The 20,612-nt window shown below is 46.2% G+C and overlaps 1 protein-coding gene and 1 long non-coding RNA gene across 2 annotated transcripts in view; one reads left to right on the plus strand and one right to left on the minus strand.

Annotated features, from left to right (window-relative positions):
- LOC106040788 (uncharacterized) overlaps positions 1 to 20,612 on the plus strand; it is an 88,840-nt gene that overhangs the window by 61,831 nt on the left and 6,397 nt on the right. The window contains exon 5 of the long non-coding RNA XR_010825322.1: positions 19,742 to 19,918. This is a non-coding gene — a long non-coding RNA (uncharacterized lncRNA). The remainder of the gene's footprint in view (positions 1 to 19,741; positions 19,919 to 20,612) is intronic.
- The window catches only part of NTSR1 (neurotensin receptor 1), a 48,782-nt gene that overhangs the window by 5,845 nt on the left and 22,325 nt on the right, over positions 1 to 20,612 (minus strand). Inside the window, exon 2 of the mRNA XM_013188883.3 lies at positions 7,215 to 7,416. Within this exon, the coding sequence (XP_013044337.3) occupies positions 7,215 to 7,416 (202 nt within the window). The remainder of the gene's footprint in view (positions 1 to 7,214; positions 7,417 to 20,612) is intronic.

Here is a 20,612-nt window from a genome sequence, read left to right on the forward strand (position 1 = left end):
TTTACATTGTGCAAGAGAAGATTTAAACCGTGCCAGTCTTGACTTTCAGACTAAACTGAATGTGGAAGCAATCCTGGAAGTTAAATTGCGTTAAATTGCAGTGAGTATTTTGTTTTGCCGTGCGTATCCTGGGGCTCTGGCTGGGAGGCAGCCCTTGTCCAGGGCCAATGTCTCAGAAAACTGGCACTGTGTTAGCATGAACCTGGAGCAATACCTCATGTGTACAAAGCCCTGGCAGTGCCCAGTGAAGGGAGAGAAGAGAGATGCTGCTCCTGCTTTCAGCTACCTCCACAGTTGCTAAGACCTCCGGAGAAGCTCCAACCCAGCCTCCTTGCCTCCTGTTGAGGCAATTTTGGCCAATTTACTACTTTTCCTTTGTGTTTCAAGGGGAGCTGAAATGCATGCAGCTTATCCGAACTCGTGGGCAAAGGCAGGAGCTGTTTGCGTATGGACAGATCTATCGGAGCAAAATCTCTCAGCCTTTTCTGAGGCTCAGCACATCAGCAGTGTCACATCTCCTGCGACGCTCAAGGAACGCACGCTCCGGCTGGTACTGAGTAGCCTATAAGGCAGTGTAATGGGGCTCGTGTCGGGGATTTGCATTAATTTTGGTTTCTGGAGAAGCAATCCCTGTGTATTCAAACCTCCTTGGGTCTGTGCGCTTATTTAGCTGGTGCCGTTACAAGAGAATCTGTCACAAAGGGAACACGTCACCGTGCGGTTTGATATGAAAGATGGAGAGAGCTGGGCCAAGTGCAGATGTGGCTGGCAGTGCCTCGCTAAACCTCGAGGCGCTGTTTATGTTAACATGATGCAGTACCTGACAGGTCGTCGGCAATATTTATACCAGCAGGCCCCAGACTAGGGGCTGTGGTAGTTACAATGTGGGCATGAGCCTAGTAAAATTAAAACTGCTTGTGCTGGTATTTGGGTCAGAAGGCTGCAGAAGAAAGGATTTCCATAAAAGTCGATGCCCACCAGTGGAGACTGGAGACCACCAATATGCTACAATAGTGCCTGGGAGAGCAAAAAAGAAGAGAAACTGGGAACAGCAAAGGGTCTGGGGAGCCCTCAGCTCCTTTAGAAACTGGATACAATCCCCCTGTGCTCTTGTGCTTGTTACTGAGCAGTGTAAACGTGAGATTTGACTTCTTGATTTCCATTCCAGTGCAGCCAGAGATCTGCTTTTATCTTTCCATATTATTTTCAGATAGCGGAAAGAATAAAAAAAAAAAGGTTTCAAAAAACAAAGTATCAGACTGCATTCTCCAGTATTGATTTTTAGTGGCTTTAGCTGACGGGTTTGAAAATGGATGTGAATTCCTGGCCCTGCTCACGCTGGTGGTTAAAACGTCCCCTGGCACCAACAAGACTTGGTTTTATCCAGAAAGAGCAAGGCAGAATAGGAAGGTTAAAAGCTAAGCAAAGAACAGGGCCCAGCAAGCAGCATGCCCGTGCTGGCACTGTGCAAACCAGGGTCTCTTCCCAAATTCCCTTGTAAAACAGTCTTTGTGAAAAGAAAGAAGTTCAATTCAATTTAAGCTTTGTTTGTGTCATTTCCTCCGGGGATGTCAGGGTGTTTGGAGGAGAAGGAAGAAGAAAGAAAGAAAATTTCCCCATTGAAGGACAGATGAGGGCTCTCGCCTTCTCCTCACCAGGTTCAAGGCTCTTTCTGTTTGCTAAGATCTGGTATAACCCAAGCTGACATCCTTTGCAGCCCCCTGTTAATTCCCCTCATGTTGTCTCATGTGTCCTTTATTCCTCCCTGAGCTGTTTCTGCTTGCAAGGGGGACTCTGGGGATGTGTTTGCTGCGTGCTTCTGCAGTGACCAGGGCTTCAGAGCTGCAGCCACGAGAGCCTGAACTCCCGCAACGCTGGCACAGCAGGAGCAGGAGCAGGGTGGAGGTAAGAAAGGGTCTGCCCATTGTTCTGCGGTGTTCTCCTCAGACTGATAGCTCAGACTTGGAACACCCAAGAAGAGGAATGGATGAACTCTTCAGGAGTTTAATTCAGGAGGGAAATTACTCACAAAGTAATGAAACGTGTAGGCTGCATGCATGCTCCCTTAACACTTGGCATTTGCCTGGTATTACTTGAAGAAGTGAAGAGGCCCCAGAATCACAATTTAAAAATTCTCAGAATTTCAGTAAAAAAAATATGGTTTAATTTCCTCTCCTAAGAAGCATATCACTGAAGCTTCACCCAGCCTACTGTGGGAGACTGAAGGATATTGTTTCAATTGTTTAAACCTCTGTAAGTGCTTTATGACTGCTTTCATTAAGCAGCTCCTGTAACGGAGTAAATGCTACCTGGAACCGATCACACTAATAGGCTTAGCCAACGTCCACCCAGGGACGTGCAAAGTCTCCCCTCGACGTCCATCAATTTGCCTCAGCATTGTTCTCCTTGCTCAGCTGTGCCATTCAGCGACTCCTCCTTCCAGTCGCTGCAGGAACCAGCCTGGTGTTTGGATGGGGACAATTAGTCCGTGTCACAAAACCGTCCCCTTTCGAGAAGAGATGTTGGCCAAACACAGCTTTCAGCCTGAGCTCAAGCATGCCCTGATTTTTCAGCATCTGTACATATGCAAATGAGACTGGAAAGGTTTATATTGCCTCTGGATCTGGTATGCAGTAGTCTGGACAGCGCGTACGGGGTTTTAGCCACTGAAAGCTGGTTATTATGAAGGGTGTGTGCATGCCTCTATGTGTTTAAGACTTGGTGGTATAGATTCAGATTAATTTAGGAAGCTTTCTACCTTATCAAATGGTTGGTGTGCCAGGATATGCAATCGGAGGAGATTCACCCTTCCATGCAGCATCACACAGCACCCAAGAGACTCAGCTCCCCAGCACCCCTACAATACAACCAAGGAATAACAATGCAACAACAGAAGTCAAAAAGCACACAGAAAATGGAGGTGGCTTATTTTTGGAGACCTGGAAGACGTATTGGCTGGGCGAGGTAGGGTATGAAATCTCTTGGTGGGAGGTATTGTTAGCGGCAGCACTGCATTGCCCAAACATCGCCCAGTTATCCTCAGAAAAGAGCTGGAGAGCTGCCAGGTCCTGGAGCTCTCCGAATTCGGCTCCTCACACCTGGAGAATGCTGACAGCGGAGAGGGAATTGCAATCAGGAATCACACGTTTAACGAATTAACGAGCTGGCTTACAGGCAGCTGGGCTGACAGTTCCCTGATCCCGAGCTCCCTAATTATTTTGTGCACAACCAAAGTCAGACAGAGCCAAGAAAACACTATCAAAGAGGAGGAAAATGATGCTGTGGACATTTTGAATGAAGCTGTTAGCCTGACCGTTTTAATATAAATAAGTACATTCTCTCAGTAGATGTGGAAGAAGGAAGAAAGGCTTTTGCTGCTCCGATCTCATCAAACAACTCTGCACACCATGAACTGCAAAAATGTCTTTTCTGAGCACTAGTTTGATGTGTTCTGAAACATTTCACCCTTAAGACAAAAACAAGCTTTCTGTACTTCAGGCCAAAGTTTACCTTTGGAAATGGAAAATGCTTTGACCCTCATAAAGCCTGATTTTGTGCCAACAGTTTTATTAGCGTGGACAAGTGCCATTTTTCTTTTCCCACTGCCTTCCATAAACTTGCCTAGTCTGGGTAGATGGTTTTGGATGCCATGGAGGCCAGGATAAATCATGTGTACCCGTGTTTGTTTTTGCTGCTTTTCAGACAGCTCAGATGTTAAAAAAAAAAAAAAAAAAAAAAAGAAAGTTGTGAGGAACAGGTGACAAAAGTAAATGTGAATCAAGCACCTCCAGTAGTCAAGGGCATCTGAGAAATGAAACGAAGCAACACTTGCTGGATAAAAAGAGCCTTTCTGCGTGATGTGGCGAGAAACAGGCAAAACTGGCAATGGATTTCTTATTTGCTGGATCTTCCTCAGTCCAGAAAGGGCACAAGCAGCTGCTCTGCCCTCCCTGCAGGGAGGGGACCACAAAGATGCACACAATGTCTGCGCATCTCTGCCCAGCGCCCTGCGCTGCCACCTCTGACCCATTGCCACACCAACGCAGACCTTCAGGACCAAAGCCCTCACTTTTGCTGACATTTCTGAGCTTTTGCAGTACATAACAGAAGCAAAAATTTGCCTGGAGAAGAAGAAAAGAAGCTTATCATTCAGAGCAAGAAGGGCTGGTTTTCAGTGCCGAGGAGGAAACAAGGTGCAGGATGCTCTCCCACCACCACCGAGCAGTACCCGGGGAATGACAGCTGTAAATGTAGGTCTCCCTGTTATTATCCACAAAAAGTCTCCCTTCTTGATGTTAAATAAGGGTACAACACTAAGAGGAGAGAGACAGGCGTGAGCTGTTGGAGCAGAGGTGAGAAAAGGCAGCTGCTCACTTTCCGGCAGGAGGCAGGAGCACAAGATGGGGAGGAGGGAAGCACAGCCCCATCCTGGGAGCGCTGAGGCTCGGTCCCAAAGCAAGACTCAGGAGAGGAAACACCTCAGCCTAACAGGATCCGATGTTTTCTGGAGTTCTGACTCCATTTCTCAACAGGCATGGTGTTTGAAGCCGTGGTGTACCCGGTGGATTGCCTGTGGCACAGGCACAGCGTGCTGCGTGGGATGCATCCCTTGGGAAAAAGAGCTGGAAAATCTGGAGAAAAGTCTAATAGGGGGTTTTGGTGGCTTCTCTAGAGCCAGGATTTCCTTCCTTATGGAAATCGGGGCCTTGGCCAAAGCACTGCAGCCACCAAGAGCCTTGCAATGAGAAGTGCCAGTCGGAAAGCTTTCAGCTGGCAAACACCATTTCATGCGCACGAGGGCTCTCCCAGTGTAAATCCAGAGCTGGCAGGTTTTATTAGATATCTTAGAGTGCTATTTTTGAACACCTTTTGCTTTATCATCTGTCAGACGATAAAGCTACCAGATTCTTTGGTCTTCTCCTCAGCTTACTTAATTAAGGCATCCAGTATTTCACAGCACAGCTCAACTCCTGAGTTCAGGATCTTTTATTTAACCTTTGTCTGAACCAGAGCTCTGCAGAAAAAAAAAAAAAGAAGAAAGGAATAAAGCCATATATTCAAGTCTTAAGTTGCTGCTGACAGAATCATTAAAATGCTGGGCCAGTTTTGCTTTTGAATTCCTTCAAAAGCTCTTCCTCGGAGAGTCTGTTTGTGCGAGCAGGTCTGCTCTGTAGCTTTACATATCCGCAAACAAATGCAAAAGAAAAAGATTATTTGTGATTACTCTAATTGTGGCTGTCTGGAAGAATAAACAAATATTGAATCTCTTTCTGTCTTCTTCCAGGGAGATGATGATTGTGCCTCGTCTCTCTGCGAAGTTACGAGTGCTCATCCAAGCAGTTCATAAATGGCCATTTGTGCTCACAGCTATAAATGTTGTTTGAGACACTGCAGTAATTACAAGTGCAAAGGTGAACCCTTTATTGCATGTGAAATATGGAGAAAGGCATTTTCAATAACAGGGCTTAGGAATTCATCTGAAATATATTTAGATAGCCAGCCCTCAAAGCTCTGCAAAATTTAATAACGTTCATATAAGAGGAAGCTTCTTCTCCTTTTCTCCTTTTCTCCTTTTCTCCTTTTCTCCTTTTCTCCTTTTCTCGTTTTTCTTTTCTTTTCTTTTCTTTTCTTTTCTTTTCTTTTCTTTTCTTTTCTTTTCTTTTCTTTTCTTTTCTTTTCTTTTCTTTTCTTTTCTTTTCTTTTCTTTTCTTTTCTTTTCTTTTCTTTTCTTTTCTTTTCTTTTCTTTTCTTTTCTTTTCTTTTCTTTTCTTTTCTTTTCTTTTCTTTTCTTTTCTTTTCTTTTCTTTTCTTTTCTTTTCTTTTCTTTTCCCTCTGCTGCATGCAAATTTGGCTTAGGACAGAGAAAATGTTTTTGCTGTGATAACGTGTGTGGCTGGGTCAGAGTTTGCAAAACATTGGTTGCAGAATTTGGTGGGAGCAGACAAAGCGTAGCTCACAAAAAGGTGACATGCAGCCCCCAGGAAGGCATGGGGAAACGATGATGCACAGTCTGCTGCTGTAACACACCGAGCACCAGCGAAGATTTGCTTGACCCTGGTTATGTGCAGCACAGGGCCGGGGGAATTCTCTGCTGCTGCCGACAGAGCCGTTGCCCGTCACTGCCTTGCTTCAGGCAAGGATTATGTGAAAAATGTTTTGCTATCAAATCAACAGAAACGGTGACATTTTAACATTGTTTCACTTTGGAATTGGAAGTCAGTGTTCTGAAGAGGAAAAACATTCTGATTTCATCAATTCTTTTTTTTTTTTATATCTGAGTTATTTGACCTTTTTTTTTTCTGTCAGGAAGACAAAATGGAAATCTGAATCAAAGCTGTGAAGGTTTGTGAGAAACTCACTTCTACGTGCGTATCTTCAGGGCAAAATTGATTTTCTGTACCCTCTGGTGTAACAGAGCACTCCTTTGGAGCAGGAGCTTTTGCCCGGGGAGCAGGGGAAGGAACCCCCAGCCGCGTGGGGTGGCCGAGCGGGATCTGCAGCCGTAAGTGACCGTGGGCAGCACCAGCGGGGCTGTGTGTCCTGTGCCTTGTGGCCACTCGGGCTGATCTGTTCAAACCCAACCCCACGAAATACCTTTCGTTTTAAATCTGCATCGGTTCCCCCATCACACTCGGAGCCCCAAACCAGCACCAGCTGAAAGGGAAGTGTTCGGGCTGGAGCTGGCCAGCGACAGAAGGAGGAGCAGAAATTGGTATTACCAAGTTATTTCTGTCTCACAGAACACAGAAGATTTTTTTCCTTAAATTTGAAATTTTCATTTCTCAACTTCTTCATTGAGCACAAGGAATTAAACACTACTTAAATCCCAAGCTTGCTTTCTCTATAATGAATTTTTGTATGCTTTAAGGGAAGATTAGGACTCAGAAAAGTGTCTCTGGGAGAAAAAGATTGTAAAGGAAAACAGAGGATAAAATTCCCTAGAAGACTTCTGGTGACTAAGCAAGAAATAGATGAAGAAGGCAGAGACCAAGAGAAAAAACGAATACATTTTCCAGAATGTGGGGCTTTGAGATGAGAACTGGACAATTGTGGCAAATGTCAAAGCATTTGTTGGAAGCAATTTGGATTAAAAAAAAAAAAAGCTACTTTTCTTTTAAGATGTTTCGGATGAAAGCATTTACCAATTTCAACCTATTCGCCTTCAGATCAGGTTTACATAGACAGGTTCAGTGTCAAAATGTGTTGCTACTTACGCAGGACCCTGACGCCGTGCTTCAGGGCTTGCACGCGGCCGGGCTCCATGGACATGCTGAGCATCGTCTGCTGCCCGCCGATGGTGCACACCTGGTTTTCCTGGGCTGCCTGCTTGAACATGACCAGGAGCTGGTTGGCGATGATGGTGTTGAGCACGGAAATGACGACCATGGGGAACACGAAGGAGATGAAAGTGTTGACCTGCGGGAGAGAGACGTGGCACGGTCATGCAGGAGGAATGCTCAGCGAAGCAGGTTGTGCTTCATTTCTCACGGCAGCAGAGGAGCAGCCTGCAGTGGAAATCTTTTCCTTCCTCTTACTCTGCTGCCTTAGGTTTTAAAGGCTTACTGAGCAGAGGGGGAGCTCAGACTCCACTGACATACGTTCATTCAGGTGGGTCAACTCTCATGAAAGTCAAATTCACTCGCACCCAATTACATTTTCTTCCCCTTTTCAGTGTAGTTCATTGTCACGAATGTCATGACCAAAACATGCTGTTATCTTTCTATCTTGCAAGCGGTAGGATGCTTCTTAGCTTTCATTGTGCATAGCATGACTTCTAAATAACAGCATCTTATTGTACTTTTTTTCTTTATTATGAGCTCTACTTGGGATCTTTTTAACTCTGGCCTTTCCTTGTAGATTTAATGACAGCTCTTCGTTATCCGGGAATCAAATTATCCAATAGCCCTTGTGCCTTAAAGGATTAAAATTGATCAGAATAAACAAGTGGAAGTTATAATGGTTTTAGTACAAATTATTTGATTACTGCAGTTTTGATAAAATTAAATGGAGGATCAAATTAAGCCGTGATTGAATCAAGTGGAAGTCGCTGTTCGTGTCAAATAAAAGCAGGAAGCCTTTGTGAGGGCCTCCTGCACTGCTGAGGAACCTGCTGGAGCCGAGTTTAACAAGCAGCAGCCTGGGGAAAAAGATTTGCTGGGCACCCACAGGGCTCATCTTTATTGTTCAGCGGTTCAGGAGGAGGCTCAGCACATCCCTGAGATGAGTACGTGACAGATCAAAAGCCCCTCAAATCCTCAAAGTTTAAAATTTCAAAATATTAACAAGAATTGAACTGTGTGCTGCAAATCATCCTGGAAGCAATTTTATTAAAAGCAATAAAACAACAACAAAAGGACAAAACTTCAAAAATTAATAGAGAACTTTGCCCTGTGGTGGGGTTACAAGGCACGCTAACTTCTTCCACCCACAGAGAAACATCTTCTGCAGCTCAGTACTTTAAAATACAGAAGTGACCCTGCATCCTGAGCCAACCCCATGTCCCTCTGCAGACCACAACCCAGGAAAGCCTTATCTACCAACATCTCAAATGGAGATGTCCCCTCTCCACTACCACACACGGTGTGATCACCGCAGTGTCCAGGCATGTGCTGTGTACCCAACATCTTGTTCAGATATACGTTCTCCTTGCTCTGGAGGGATTCAGAAATACCGGAGATGAATGGAAAAATGAAGAATGAATGAAAATCAAACCAAACCAAACCAAAACCCAACAAACAACAACCCAGAATGCAACACAGGATCCCTAAAACAATGAAATAAGAAGCACATAATCATGTGCATAGGAGGCGCACTGCAATCAGAAGCACTTCAGTTTCTTTATCCATAAATTTAAGCAAGACGCAGCTCCTCTTTTGGTGAAGACAGGCAGTGTTGCTGCTGCCAAAGTTTTCTTTAGTCAGATCAAGTCTCTGTACAGCCTTGTGCTGCAGAGCTCGATGCATTTAGTAGAAGTACCAGCTGGGTTTTGTCTCTAGCAGCCCACATTGTGAGAACATCGTCTCTTGGTTTATGCTTGTAATAATAATAGAGCTCCTCTGTGGACAATTTCCCGAGGAAATTCCTAGATATACCCCACCATTGCAAGCTGTTAATGGTCTCTGTTGTTAAATATATAGCAGTTTTCTAAGCTTGCATTGTCTTCTAAAACATAACACGTCTCACAGCCTCCTGTATACAAAGAAGTTAGCTTTTGGAGTTGCTTCAAGATGCTGAGAAAGATCGTTAAGTGGTAGGCACCAAGTTCTCAGCTGGCACAAGATGACAGGCTTTCACTCGGAGTAATGTGCTTGTAAAGGACCCGCTTTATTTATTTAACCTTCACAGCTGAACCTCAGCTGTGCTGAGCTGGTGCACACAGGGGTGAAGAGACTTTGCTCAGGCTCACCCAAAAAAAGCTATGAAATTATATATTATATATATAATGTATTTTTTGACTATGAAAAAAGCCCTGTGGTCCTGCTGCTGTTTGTGCTGCTTTAGATGCTGAACGTCCTTTTGTCCTACCATTCTGCAAATGACAAAAGGAAATGCTTCACTCTGTCACCTGGGATTCAGAGTCTATTGGATTTCACTCCATAGAATTGTCCAAGTTAAAAATTAGTCTTACCTAATATAATTACGCAGAACCCAAGAAGTCTTTTCTGAGTTTTCTTTAAAGTATTGATTCATTCCCTAATTGTGTTGGGAAGTCTTTCGAAAGCTTGAGAAACTGTCTCATACATTGCATACATTCTATGAAAGGATTAATTTAAAGATTTCTGTCCTGTCTTGGTTTGTACCAAAACTCTCCTATAGTTAAAAAAGCTCACCTTGTAACTTGGCCACCAAGGGTGGTGAATTTCCAATTTCCACGAGCCTCGCAGGCAGCAGAATTTGGCCCTGGGCAAGGCTGCCCTACACTGACCCAAACCTCTCTTCTCTGGATGCACTGTGCAAAACGGGGACACCGCAGATGCCAGCAGAGGGTAAAATGCCAGCAGAAACCTCTGCCCAGACGCTGGCCCCATGAAAGCGTGCCTGAGCTACCAGATCACTCGATACCAAGCACCTCTGGCCTCCCAGGGGGCTCCAACGGCAGCACACTTTCCATCCTGGCTTTCCATCCTACTGCCACAAGGGATTTTAATCCCAGCCGAACCACGAAGCATTGCAGTTAGGTGAGGACACCGCAGAGAGAGCGTGTCTGGGGATGGGGCTCCATCAGCTCACGAGAAGACAAACGGAAATTTATGGAAATGAAATCACACTTCCAGAGGGGAAAAAAGCAGTTAGCAGCCTCTCCTGGTCAGCTCAACACAATCCAATTTGCGTCGTTAGCTGAGCAGGAGAGCGCAGAACTCGGCGGGATGGGAGTTTGGGGCCTCCCAGACGAGCGCGTGGGAGAGGCACAGGGGAAGGGACCAGCAAAATCGAGTGAAACAAAAGAAGAACACGATGCTGGCGTTCGTGCCTCTTCCTAAACCTTTTGTACAGAAAACGGCTCCCCTGGCCCTGCGGAGCTTCGCGCTGACGTGCTCTGCGCCTGCCAGGCCGTCCCTCGCCGTTTCCCTGGGTTACCGCTGGAAGCAGCCAGCAGCTCGTTCGCCGCGGTGATGGGGAAGATGGACACGTAACTTCGCCTGGCGGCTCCCCAGAGGGCTTAAGCGAGTCCTGCAAACCCGAAGTTCTGGGAAGGTTCATTCACTTGTGCTGCAGGGTGGCTCCTGGAGGAACACGGTCCCCAGGCCCCTTCAGAAGGAAGTTTTATCCCGGTCTCCTGACTTTACCCTTTATATATCTGAAGAGGCAGCGTTACATCTGTTACACGCATTTTATGCAGGTACAGACTACAGATCCAGCTGGTGCTGTGCCTCGCCCAAGGTAAAAGGAACCCCAGGTGTGCCTCGCTGGAAGCCACCTGGGTCAGGTTTGTCCCTGGCTCCTACCTACTTGTGCGTGGTAGCCCCCAGCAGCATCCCTGAGGGGACAACACGGGGACCAGTTCCACCCCTCAGTGTGTCCTTTCCTATATCATCGTGCCGAAGGAATCTCCTTCTGTAATTTAATGTTAAGGCTTCGTGCACCTAGGATCAGAATCTTTCCCTAAGGGATCACATCTTCCAGTAAAGACACTGAGCAATTTTGGGGGTTTCAATTAAACTCCTATGACTTTTCCCCTCTAATAAGCACAGCCACAAAATTTACCGGCAGCCCCAGACTTGAAGCATCTTTTCCCCAGAAGCATCACGAGGGAGCTCAAAGCTGCTGTTGCCAGTGAGGAGAAGGCTTTGCGGAGTCGCTTTCTATTTCCTTTATTTCTGTGACGTTACTGACATTTACTTTCGAGGTGCATAAAATCAATGGTGAGTTCCCTGAGCAGGACCTACTTATCCCATCCGAGGAAACCCGAAAGGAAGGCTCTGCTCCAGCTCCAGGTCACCTCTGCTGCCAGCAAATCCAGCTGGCTGAGTTACCGGCGTGCCAGCTACTGGCTGCTTCCATGGCCCATCCGTACACGGCTTTGAAGCTGCTAACAGGTATTTGTAGCTGTTTTACTGGGTCTTGGACCTCTTAAGTGGTGGGAAGTTAAAAATTATGGAGATATGGTAGCAATTGAAACACCTGTTATTGGAATACTGCAAGTATTACAATAAAATAAAAAGACAAGGATTAGGATAGTTCATAATATTTCCATTGGAAGAATTTTTATCTGAAAAGGTTCCTTATATTGAAGCTATAAAAGGTAAATATTTTTTGAAATTGCTTCTCGTGTTTTCCCAAAGTTGGCCTTTTTTCTATGTGCACGGTCACACTAAGCAAACAAAGCAGGAAATGCTGGCAGCAGCAGGGTGCCCCGCACCAGGGTGCCCCATGGAGTGGCAGCCAGGGACCCCACCAGCAGGGACCAGACCCAGGAGCAGATGAGGAGGACAGTTTTTTAGGGGAAATTTAGCCCCTGGTCATGACACCTGCTTTGTGGCGGAGAGCAGAGATGGTCCCTCGCTGCCTGGATTTCTCAGTGCAGAGACTTTCAACCATCCCAAAGACCCTTTGGACCCTGAGGACATGCCTGGGAAATGGCCACGAGACCCCAAAGGAGCTGGAAAGCATCTCAGGGGAAGATCTGTCCTTGCTGGTTTCCTGGAAATGATGGCGGAGAGGGCTGAGGACGCAGGGTGTCATGTTTTTGAGCAAATCAATTAAACCACATAGCTGGGTTTTAACAATCTACCACATTCTGGTTCACCTCATTTCCAATGGAAATGAAAAGTAAATTATCCTCCCCCTGGCTGGGGAGGTAGTATTGTTAGCATATGCCAATCAGAAAAGCACATCCTGCTACATCAACATTTGGCTGTCAAAAAGTCCTATTTGACTACACGTACTCGACAAAATTACCAGTTTTCTCACTCGGTGGCTGGAATTAGCATTTTTTTTTAACGACCCAGTGGATAATTCCTGCTGTTAATAAGCACGCTGCCACATTCCTGGGTATGCAACTGGTGGCAGACAAAGCAGGGCAGGGAAGCGCACGCGCTGCTGGCATGCCACAAGGGGCGCTTGGCGTTGGCACTCGTGTTTGATGTTCACAGGATGTATCTGATGAAATACCCAAAGTTGTTTTTTGGTTTTTGTTTTTTCTTTTTTTCCTCGGGAAATAAATTACCATCTAATTAAACCCCATCTTTGCATAGCTTTCCAAACGTCCATGCCAAGCACTTAGCAGTTATCAGCTAAATACCATTCCTTAGATACAACGGGGCAGGAGAGATCATATTTGTAAGTGAGGAAAGAGAGCAACAACTGCTTTCATAGCCAGTGCCTGGCACAGGGAGGAATGGGGAAGCTGAAAAACAGCCTAGAAAGGGATTTCTGCTCTTCTGAAAAATGTTGAGGCATTTTAGTAATTTCAGTTTGGCCTGGTTCAGAGCATATTATCCAGTACAAAATCTTTCCGATCTTCCCTCTTTTGGATCATTCATTCGATACATATCTAAATTAAATCTACAGACTAAAGAGGAAGCCTAAAAGAGTACAGAAGTGAGAGAATAAGGAATCAGAAGAGCTTGAGTGGGTGCCTAGCACCTGTGGGAGCTTGTACTGTGGTGTGGGGCCCGTGGTCCTTATCTCAGACAAGCGCATCCTAGCGTGGAAATGCAAATAATGGGTGAATAGGAACAAGGCCAGGTGCCAAAGCGTGTGTGAAGGTTTGGAGTTCTAAGAAGGAGCTTGAGCAGGAGCTCGATCTTTGCATATTTATCTTTTAACTCACAGAGGCGCATTTTATTTCTGGGGCTGCAATGAAGTAGCCGTGGCGGCGTGATGAGATGGATCTGACTGATGCTGCCAAGTAAGGGACCAGGTCCTGTCCCTATGTTGCTATTGCTCTGCACCCGTTAATATCAATGAGACATATGGTTAATTAATTGCATGGCAAGGACACGTGAGCCTCTGTTACTGACACATCCATTACTGGCCTTATTCTGTTCACAAAAGGAGACCACTCGAGACACAGCTCAGAGGGTGAGACAAAAGCCTTGTGGATGAGCTGGGGCTGCTTGCTTCTATTAAGACGTTGTAGGTTTTATACTGGTAGAGATTTAAGATCAGAAGAAAATGCCTGTTACTGCAAGGCTAACGGTGGCAGCATGCACTGTTTTCAGGCTGTGCTGTACTTGATCCACCTGAACTTCATTGTCATTAGCATTTTGGGCTTGCTCCGAGTAGTGATGTTTTCCTGGTAACATGCCTTCTCTCTTTAGATCCAGGGACATCATGAAAGAATGACCAGCCAGTGTGGATTTGGACATTAAGAATAATCAGTGTAACATTTTTAAGCCTGTGTGTGGTCCTACGCTGATGAACTATAACGGGAATGCAGAGCAGCTAATGATCTTGAGAGAAGTTAATCACACACTCTGCAGGAGTTAATCAGAGACAGAACAGATGGAAATGAATTGCATACTGGCAAAAAATCCATCATATCTCTATGGCAAAAACATTCCCCCAGCTTTCCCATTCATAAATCTCCCTCCACGGAGAAATCAGTTGTTCATAAAAAACAACATCTGAGGCAGAACAACTTAAATGTGTCTCCTGCTTATGATGGGATAGCAAAGATGTGTCAGAGCACTGAATAATGGTGGCATTCCTGAGCTTGACTGGGTACCAGATGAGATCATTTAACCTCATTTCTATGCATACTTAGAATCTTGTGGCCCAAGTTATTTTCAAAGTTATCGTAAGTAATAGCAAAAAGGTATGATTCACGTTTGATATAAGGCTTATTATCCCTAATTGTACACAAGGGTAATACCTAAGCATCAAACTCCCTGGGGACCTCAGAGCTCCTCATTACCTTGCTAAATGTCAGAATACTTTCTTCGTTATAAATATTCATAAGAGAAAACTTCCTCCTCTCCTGATCTTAAGGACACCAGTCTCAGACCTGAATGGCTCTTCTGATTCTAGTTCCCAAAGGTAGAGTAAAAGATGTGAAATTCAGGAAATCCTGGAAATAATGTGCTAGAGAGCTGGGCAAATGGGAAAGCTTTAAGGTTTGTCACAGCGTGATGCAGAATGCCTTGTTGTACATCACGGATATTCAGCTTCACGCCTCCATAAAACTGAAGGATAAAAGAATGTTTCTTTAGAAAAACGAAAGAGTAAAACAATTACCAAAACAAACAAAAACAAAAAGCAAGCAACTAAAAAGCCCACCTCGCTGGGATTACACTTGGTGAAGGTGATGAAAATAGGTTTGGGGCACTTGCACATCTCACCTTATTTAATCTAGAGACTCCTGCCACTGACTTGAGGGATGTATGGAAGCTGAAATGTTGGGGCTTTGGTCGGATGACTCCTGCCTCCCTGTTCCTGGTGATGCAGGGAGGAAGAAGTGCCAGAGCAGCACTGCTGATCCTCCATCACATCATCCTTAACCTGAAAGATTCAAATCCTGTCTCCTTCATGTTGGACTCAATGATCTTAGAGGTCTTTTCCAACCTGAGTGATGCTCTGATTCTATTATTCCTCCTTCAGGAAAACTGCCTTCTTAGTTTGCAGCAATTGGGTACATTGTGCTACAAGGTAAATTAATTAAATTTACTCAGTTTTGCTTGCAAACAAGAATGAAGTCAATTTGTCTGCTGTCAGAATGTTTACTGGCCTCGGCTTTGCTTCTCAGATCTAGTTATCCACAACACTATTTAGGGCAATATTTTTGGTTGAACAAAAGCTCAGTGAATAATGTTCTCGATTTTCCCTTTGAATGTGCAGGGCTCTGTAACTCTTTCCCCCTCACCCTCCTCACCAGATATATTCTACTGAAGGGGAAGTAATAGTTTAGCTCCAAATGACAGGTTGGAAATATGCTTTAAATAATTTACTAGTGCAGTTGGGTTTCAGTTCTCACTGTCTGCCGGTATTTGGGTTCCTCCTTGCTTCCGCCAAAGGGATATTGCCCAACATCTATCACAAAATATTTCCTTTCCTCCAGCTCTGCTGCTTGTCAGCCCTCTAAATATTTTAATAAACATTCATGCCGTGCCTCATGCTCCTGACATCTGAGTAATCCTAATCCAGGTTTTGCAGTTATTTTGTGTCCATCCTCCTGCCTGTCTGCAGTGCACAACCAGCGGGGGCTCCCGTGGGGGACTTTCATCCACGGGAAGTGCCTCCACGGCTTGGTGCTTCCCTGGTGCGGGCTGATGCTCCCCACTGAGGGTAGCTGATGATATCCTTGTCAAAACCCAGCAAATCATCCTCTTTCCTATGCTTTTAGACACAAGTGCAAGCGCTCGATGCATCCGATGCTCCTACTTCTGCTGCGTGGGGCTTGCTGCCTGGGATGGGTGCAGAAGCAGCCGCTGCAGACTACGCCTGTGTCTAGGTGGTTTATCACCATGTAAATAAAGCACGGCAGCTGTTCTTGCAGGCCGTGCTTCTCTAGTATCTGCTTGTTATTCCGCACTTCTTCGGTTCACGCTTGGGATAGTTGTAATGAGTGAGACTATTATACTTGGATATTCTCTCGCAGAGCATGTCAAAAAGAATCAAACCATGGTGACAGTCAATTATCCCCCAACTTTTCTTCTTCTGTCATTTGGTAATATTGAGTCATTTCAGCCGTGATAATCAAAATGGATTGATTTTGTAGGCTTTTGCCTACGTGTGTATTAAATCACTTAAAGGGACCAGGCCAGCTTGGGAATTTCTAGTAAAGAGTTTTGGGGTTTCAAGAGTAAGCAAAAGGCAGAAGCATGGGAATGGATGTAGGAGGCAAAGATTTCTATCTGCAAAGATCGGTAAAGAGTTAAATCAAGTGGTGACTTCTTTCCTTCTTCCCACACTCTCTTGGCAATGCACAGTAGATGGATCGTGGGTCTGCTCTGCTCCCCCGGTGGCCGTCGGAGCTGTGCCAGAGGGGTGCTGGGGTCCCCTCTGCTGCTGGGGGTGACGCAGAGACCTGGGGGTGCTTGCTGGGTGAAACAAGCCAGGTTGCAGGCAAGCACGCGTCCTCAGGGAGAGTGAGAGTGAAAGGCAATTAATAAATCAGCTCTGACCCCCAGGACAATGCCGAAGATTTGAGGCAGAGCCCGCACTATAAAACCTTCAGCCTGATACATGAGGCACACGGGCTGCGGGAGGATTCAAAGAAGAGTTAATTTAAAATGAAATGGAAAGAACAAATCATTCTGCTCCTGAAACACATGGGACCTGCTTCGGGTTTTGTACTTTCTGCCAGGTGAGAAGGAGGTAGAGAAGGGCGAGAGATATTATAGGTGCCTGAGAGACAAGTGGGATCATGGCGAAGAATAGTTTATCTGTTGAATTATGATTCAGGATCAAAATTTCTGCAGCTATTTGTAATATTTCACATATGCTGAAAAGTCACATTTAATATAGCCGGTGAAATAACAGCTTGTCTGCTTAAAATAATTAATAGTTGACAAATGGGTTGAATTTTAAATCCACGAGGAGCTTTGGTTAGCACTAATAAATGTTGATTAAGGTAGCAATTAAAATCTAACAATCTCTCTGGGGGTCTGAACTTTCAAGCTGAAGTTTGGAACATTCCTCAGTTTACTGAGAAAATGCCGCAGTTCTGCCCAAGTTGCGTTATTAAGCCGTGGCAGCCCAGATATTTTGTCTTTATTTTTTCCAGTTTACACAAATTAATTACGGTCTGAAGGAGCGCCCCCAGCCAGGGGCAGAAACCAACACCTGATCCACATAAAAAGCAGATTTTTGTACAGTGATGGCATTGAGCAGTGTGAGTTTTAGCGTTGCTGTAATGGTAAGACTTCCCCTTGAAGCCTTTCCAGCAGACAGGGGGTTTGCAATGAAGAAATTAATTTATTTCTGAAGGTGGGATGGGAGGGGGTGGTCGGGGAAGGAAGCTGGCCAGGCCTGGAGGCACCGAGGTTGAGGAAGGTGCAGGAGGACGAGGTGGGTACTGGGCTAAGCACCACGGTGGCTTTGGCTGTGAAGGGATGCAAGGCTGGGGGGCTTTCAGCTGGTGCTTGAGGAATGGCTGAGATTTTGCACATCGCTTCTGCCAGCAGCTTTGTGGTTCTGCCCCATCAGAGATGGTTTCCAGACAGAAACCCAGAAAACCCATGCAACTACCGCAGATCCCACTGCCCACCAGCAAGCACCTGCAGAGAAATCAATTACACAGGCTGCGATTCAAATCACTACCCCCAGCACAGCACCGGGCTTTCTCTGGAGTAAGCTAACGCCGTAAGACCCTCTTCAAGTTCCTATTTCCATGGCAGTCCTTCCCAGGAGGCAGTACCTGTCCCTCTTCTCGTCAGGCTTTGAAGTGGGCTGGAGAGATCTCCCCTCCACGACGCGCTGCCGCCGCGGAGATGTAGCTGACCTCTCCAAACCGAGCACGGTCAAGTGGCACCGAGTGAGCGTGCGGCTCTCCTGAATCTCTCCCTGCTGCTCCGAGGGACCCGGCTGCGCACCTCTTAGTCAGGGGGATTGGATGAGCTACCGAAAAAAAGATATCGACCAGGTAGTATTTTGAGGGAGACCAAAATTATCTCCCTCTGCTGCGCTTGAACAGCACGACCAAGGCAAATCAAGAAGCACATTTCTCTTTGTAGGCTTATTTCACTGATTTGTGATCATGGGACTGTTCAAGAAGGACTCAAGGCTTTTAGGATCTTACTGAACCTGAGAAGATTTCAGTCATTTCTCCTCAGTTTCTATTTTTGAAGAAGGAAAGAGCATTTGTATTTCACAGAGCACCTTTTATGCTGGCCAAATACTTTTTTCTTTTTTCCACTCTGGCTGTGGGCAAGGCATAAATATAACACACAACCAGATTTGTCTTCCTTTGTCACACTCTAGCTGTGTGTCCTCCATTAATTACATTTCCTCCCCCAGATCACAAGCTGAATGCCAGCAGGACAGAAATAGGAATGCGGCGTGAGCTGGGAGCGACTCGGTTCCCAGTTCCTGGTGTGCGGGGGGGACGTTGGCATGTCTGCCTTTGTCGGGCAGCCTTCAACACCAGACGTCTCATTATGTTGTTATGTTACAGTCAATTTTTTCAGGTCTCTTCCTGCTGACTTTGGAAGCAGCTGAAATAAGGTGTCTTTCCTCTCGGCTACGTGCAGGGCTTGCTGAACCAGTGGACCAGCACGGAGTTTGTCCGTGTGCATCGCCGTCACCGTGCTCGAAACCAGGAATCCAGGGGCTGTTCCAGGGGCAATTGAGGACCAGGAGGAAGCCTCGTCCCCTTCACTGGTGGCCCTTGCGGCTCTCTGTCCTCCTCCTGGCCCAGCAGAGGAGATGGTGGCTGCACGGGCACCACCAGCCTCTGTCCTGGACAGCTTCTTGCTCTGGGAAGGCCCTTTAATAATCTGTTGGTACTTTCTTAGCCCAGCTTGTGCACTCTGAGCATGGCTGGTGGTTTCTGCACGGCGCTGTGTGCTCTTCAGGACATTTGCAGGGTCCGTCCATTGCTGAGGATATTTACAGCAAGAGAGGGAGGGAGAGCTGAGGATGTGAAATGCTGGAGGAGGAAGGGGAAGAAATCTGTCCATTGGGTGAGAAAAAACCCATTCGCTCTCATTCAATGTGTATGTCACCTTTTTCTTTTTTTTTTTTTCCTCTCTCTTTTTTCCTTTTCCGTGTTGTAAGGATGAAGTACAAAGGGCTTAGATAAAGGCAGAAAGGGACAAAAACGAAAGCAGAAATTGGAGATGCTTAGAGCTATATTTTTTCAAAGGAGGCTGGAGAACCGAGCACCGCCGTGCATTGACATATCAGTCAGCAATTTCCATGCCTGAAGTTTTGAGCCAGGTCGCTCTCCGTGCAAGGTGGACACAAGGCTTGGCCCAACTCCTGTGCTGGGCACGAGAGACCATCAGGGAGCGATGGCTTGGCTAGCTCTGCACTGCCAGAGCGGGCCTTCCAAGGAAAAGAGCAATTGTGAGAGGTCCCCAGCTGGACATGGTCATCTTGGGTGTCTCCACCCACACAATCCCTCCGTCCACAAGTAGGTGCATTAAATCTGGCTGAGATGGATCTACCTGTGCTGTAGGGGGTGTGCAGGGCTGCTGTGGCAACGTCACCTGGGGTCTTGAAGCAGTATTGCATGGGGAACCGTGAGCTCCCGAAGGGAAACTGGGGTGTTTACTCACGTACAGCCTTCCAGACTATTTAAAAGGGCCTACCTGATATTTTTACAGTAATACTATGCACTCTGCTGCCCTTACGGTAGAATTACAGGTGTCATCCTGAGGAGGGGCCCCATCTTTGGAGAAAAGCCATTTTGCCAGGGCGATGAGACAAACGGAGGAGCTGCAGGGGGACCTGCCGTCTCCCAGGATCTCAGAGGATCTGCTGGTTTCAGAGTGCTGCCCTGCCACCTCAGCAAACCCCAGGGGTAAACCAGCAGGTAAATATGGGAATAGCAGAGGGAGAATGGAAGTACCCCATGGCTCAATAGGGAGCAAGGAAGGTGGTACCAGAGAGAGCAATTGTAAACCTGTGGCTGGAGAGGAGAGCAGATATGAGCCATCCTTGCCTGGTGCCAGCACCTCTGTTGGCTAATTAAAGCCACCATGGTGAACAGATGAGGTCCCAGTGTACCCCAGCAGGGTTTTGGAGCTGCAGGTGCCAAACCTAACTGGACAGCCAAAAGGCCACCATAACCCCAAATCCGCACAGTGCTCCAGGAAACGATCCCAAGGCAGAACACACCCAGGTCACGGCCCTCTATGTAAACCATAACAAAGACAAGTCCTGTTGCATATCCATTTCTCAGAATTGATTTTTTTTTTTAAAGTAAAGTGCAAAATGAACACATGGAACTAAATGCTAGAGGATGAGACTGCCAATGAGACCGACAGGCCAAATGTCAGATTTGTTTCTGGTGTGGCTACTGAGGAGTCAGTCCTGAACACAGACTTCATGCAACCTCCTCTGCTCTGAGGCTTAATCCAGCTGCCAGATGACTGGCACGAGGAAGATGTTTTGCCTGTGAGCTGCTTTCTTTTCTGTTCTAAATTTCTTCAGACCTTACCCCAAAGCAGCTGGCTGTGGCCAGCATTGGAGACTGGCTAAAAGTCTGATGGATGAAGCAAGTGTGA

The sequence above is a fragment of the Anser cygnoides genome, chromosome 16, assembly GCF_040182565.1.
Source record: "Anser cygnoides isolate HZ-2024a breed goose chromosome 16, Taihu_goose_T2T_genome, whole genome shotgun sequence".
NCBI classification, from domain to species: Eukaryota; Metazoa; Chordata; class Aves; order Anseriformes; family Anatidae; genus Anser; species Anser cygnoides.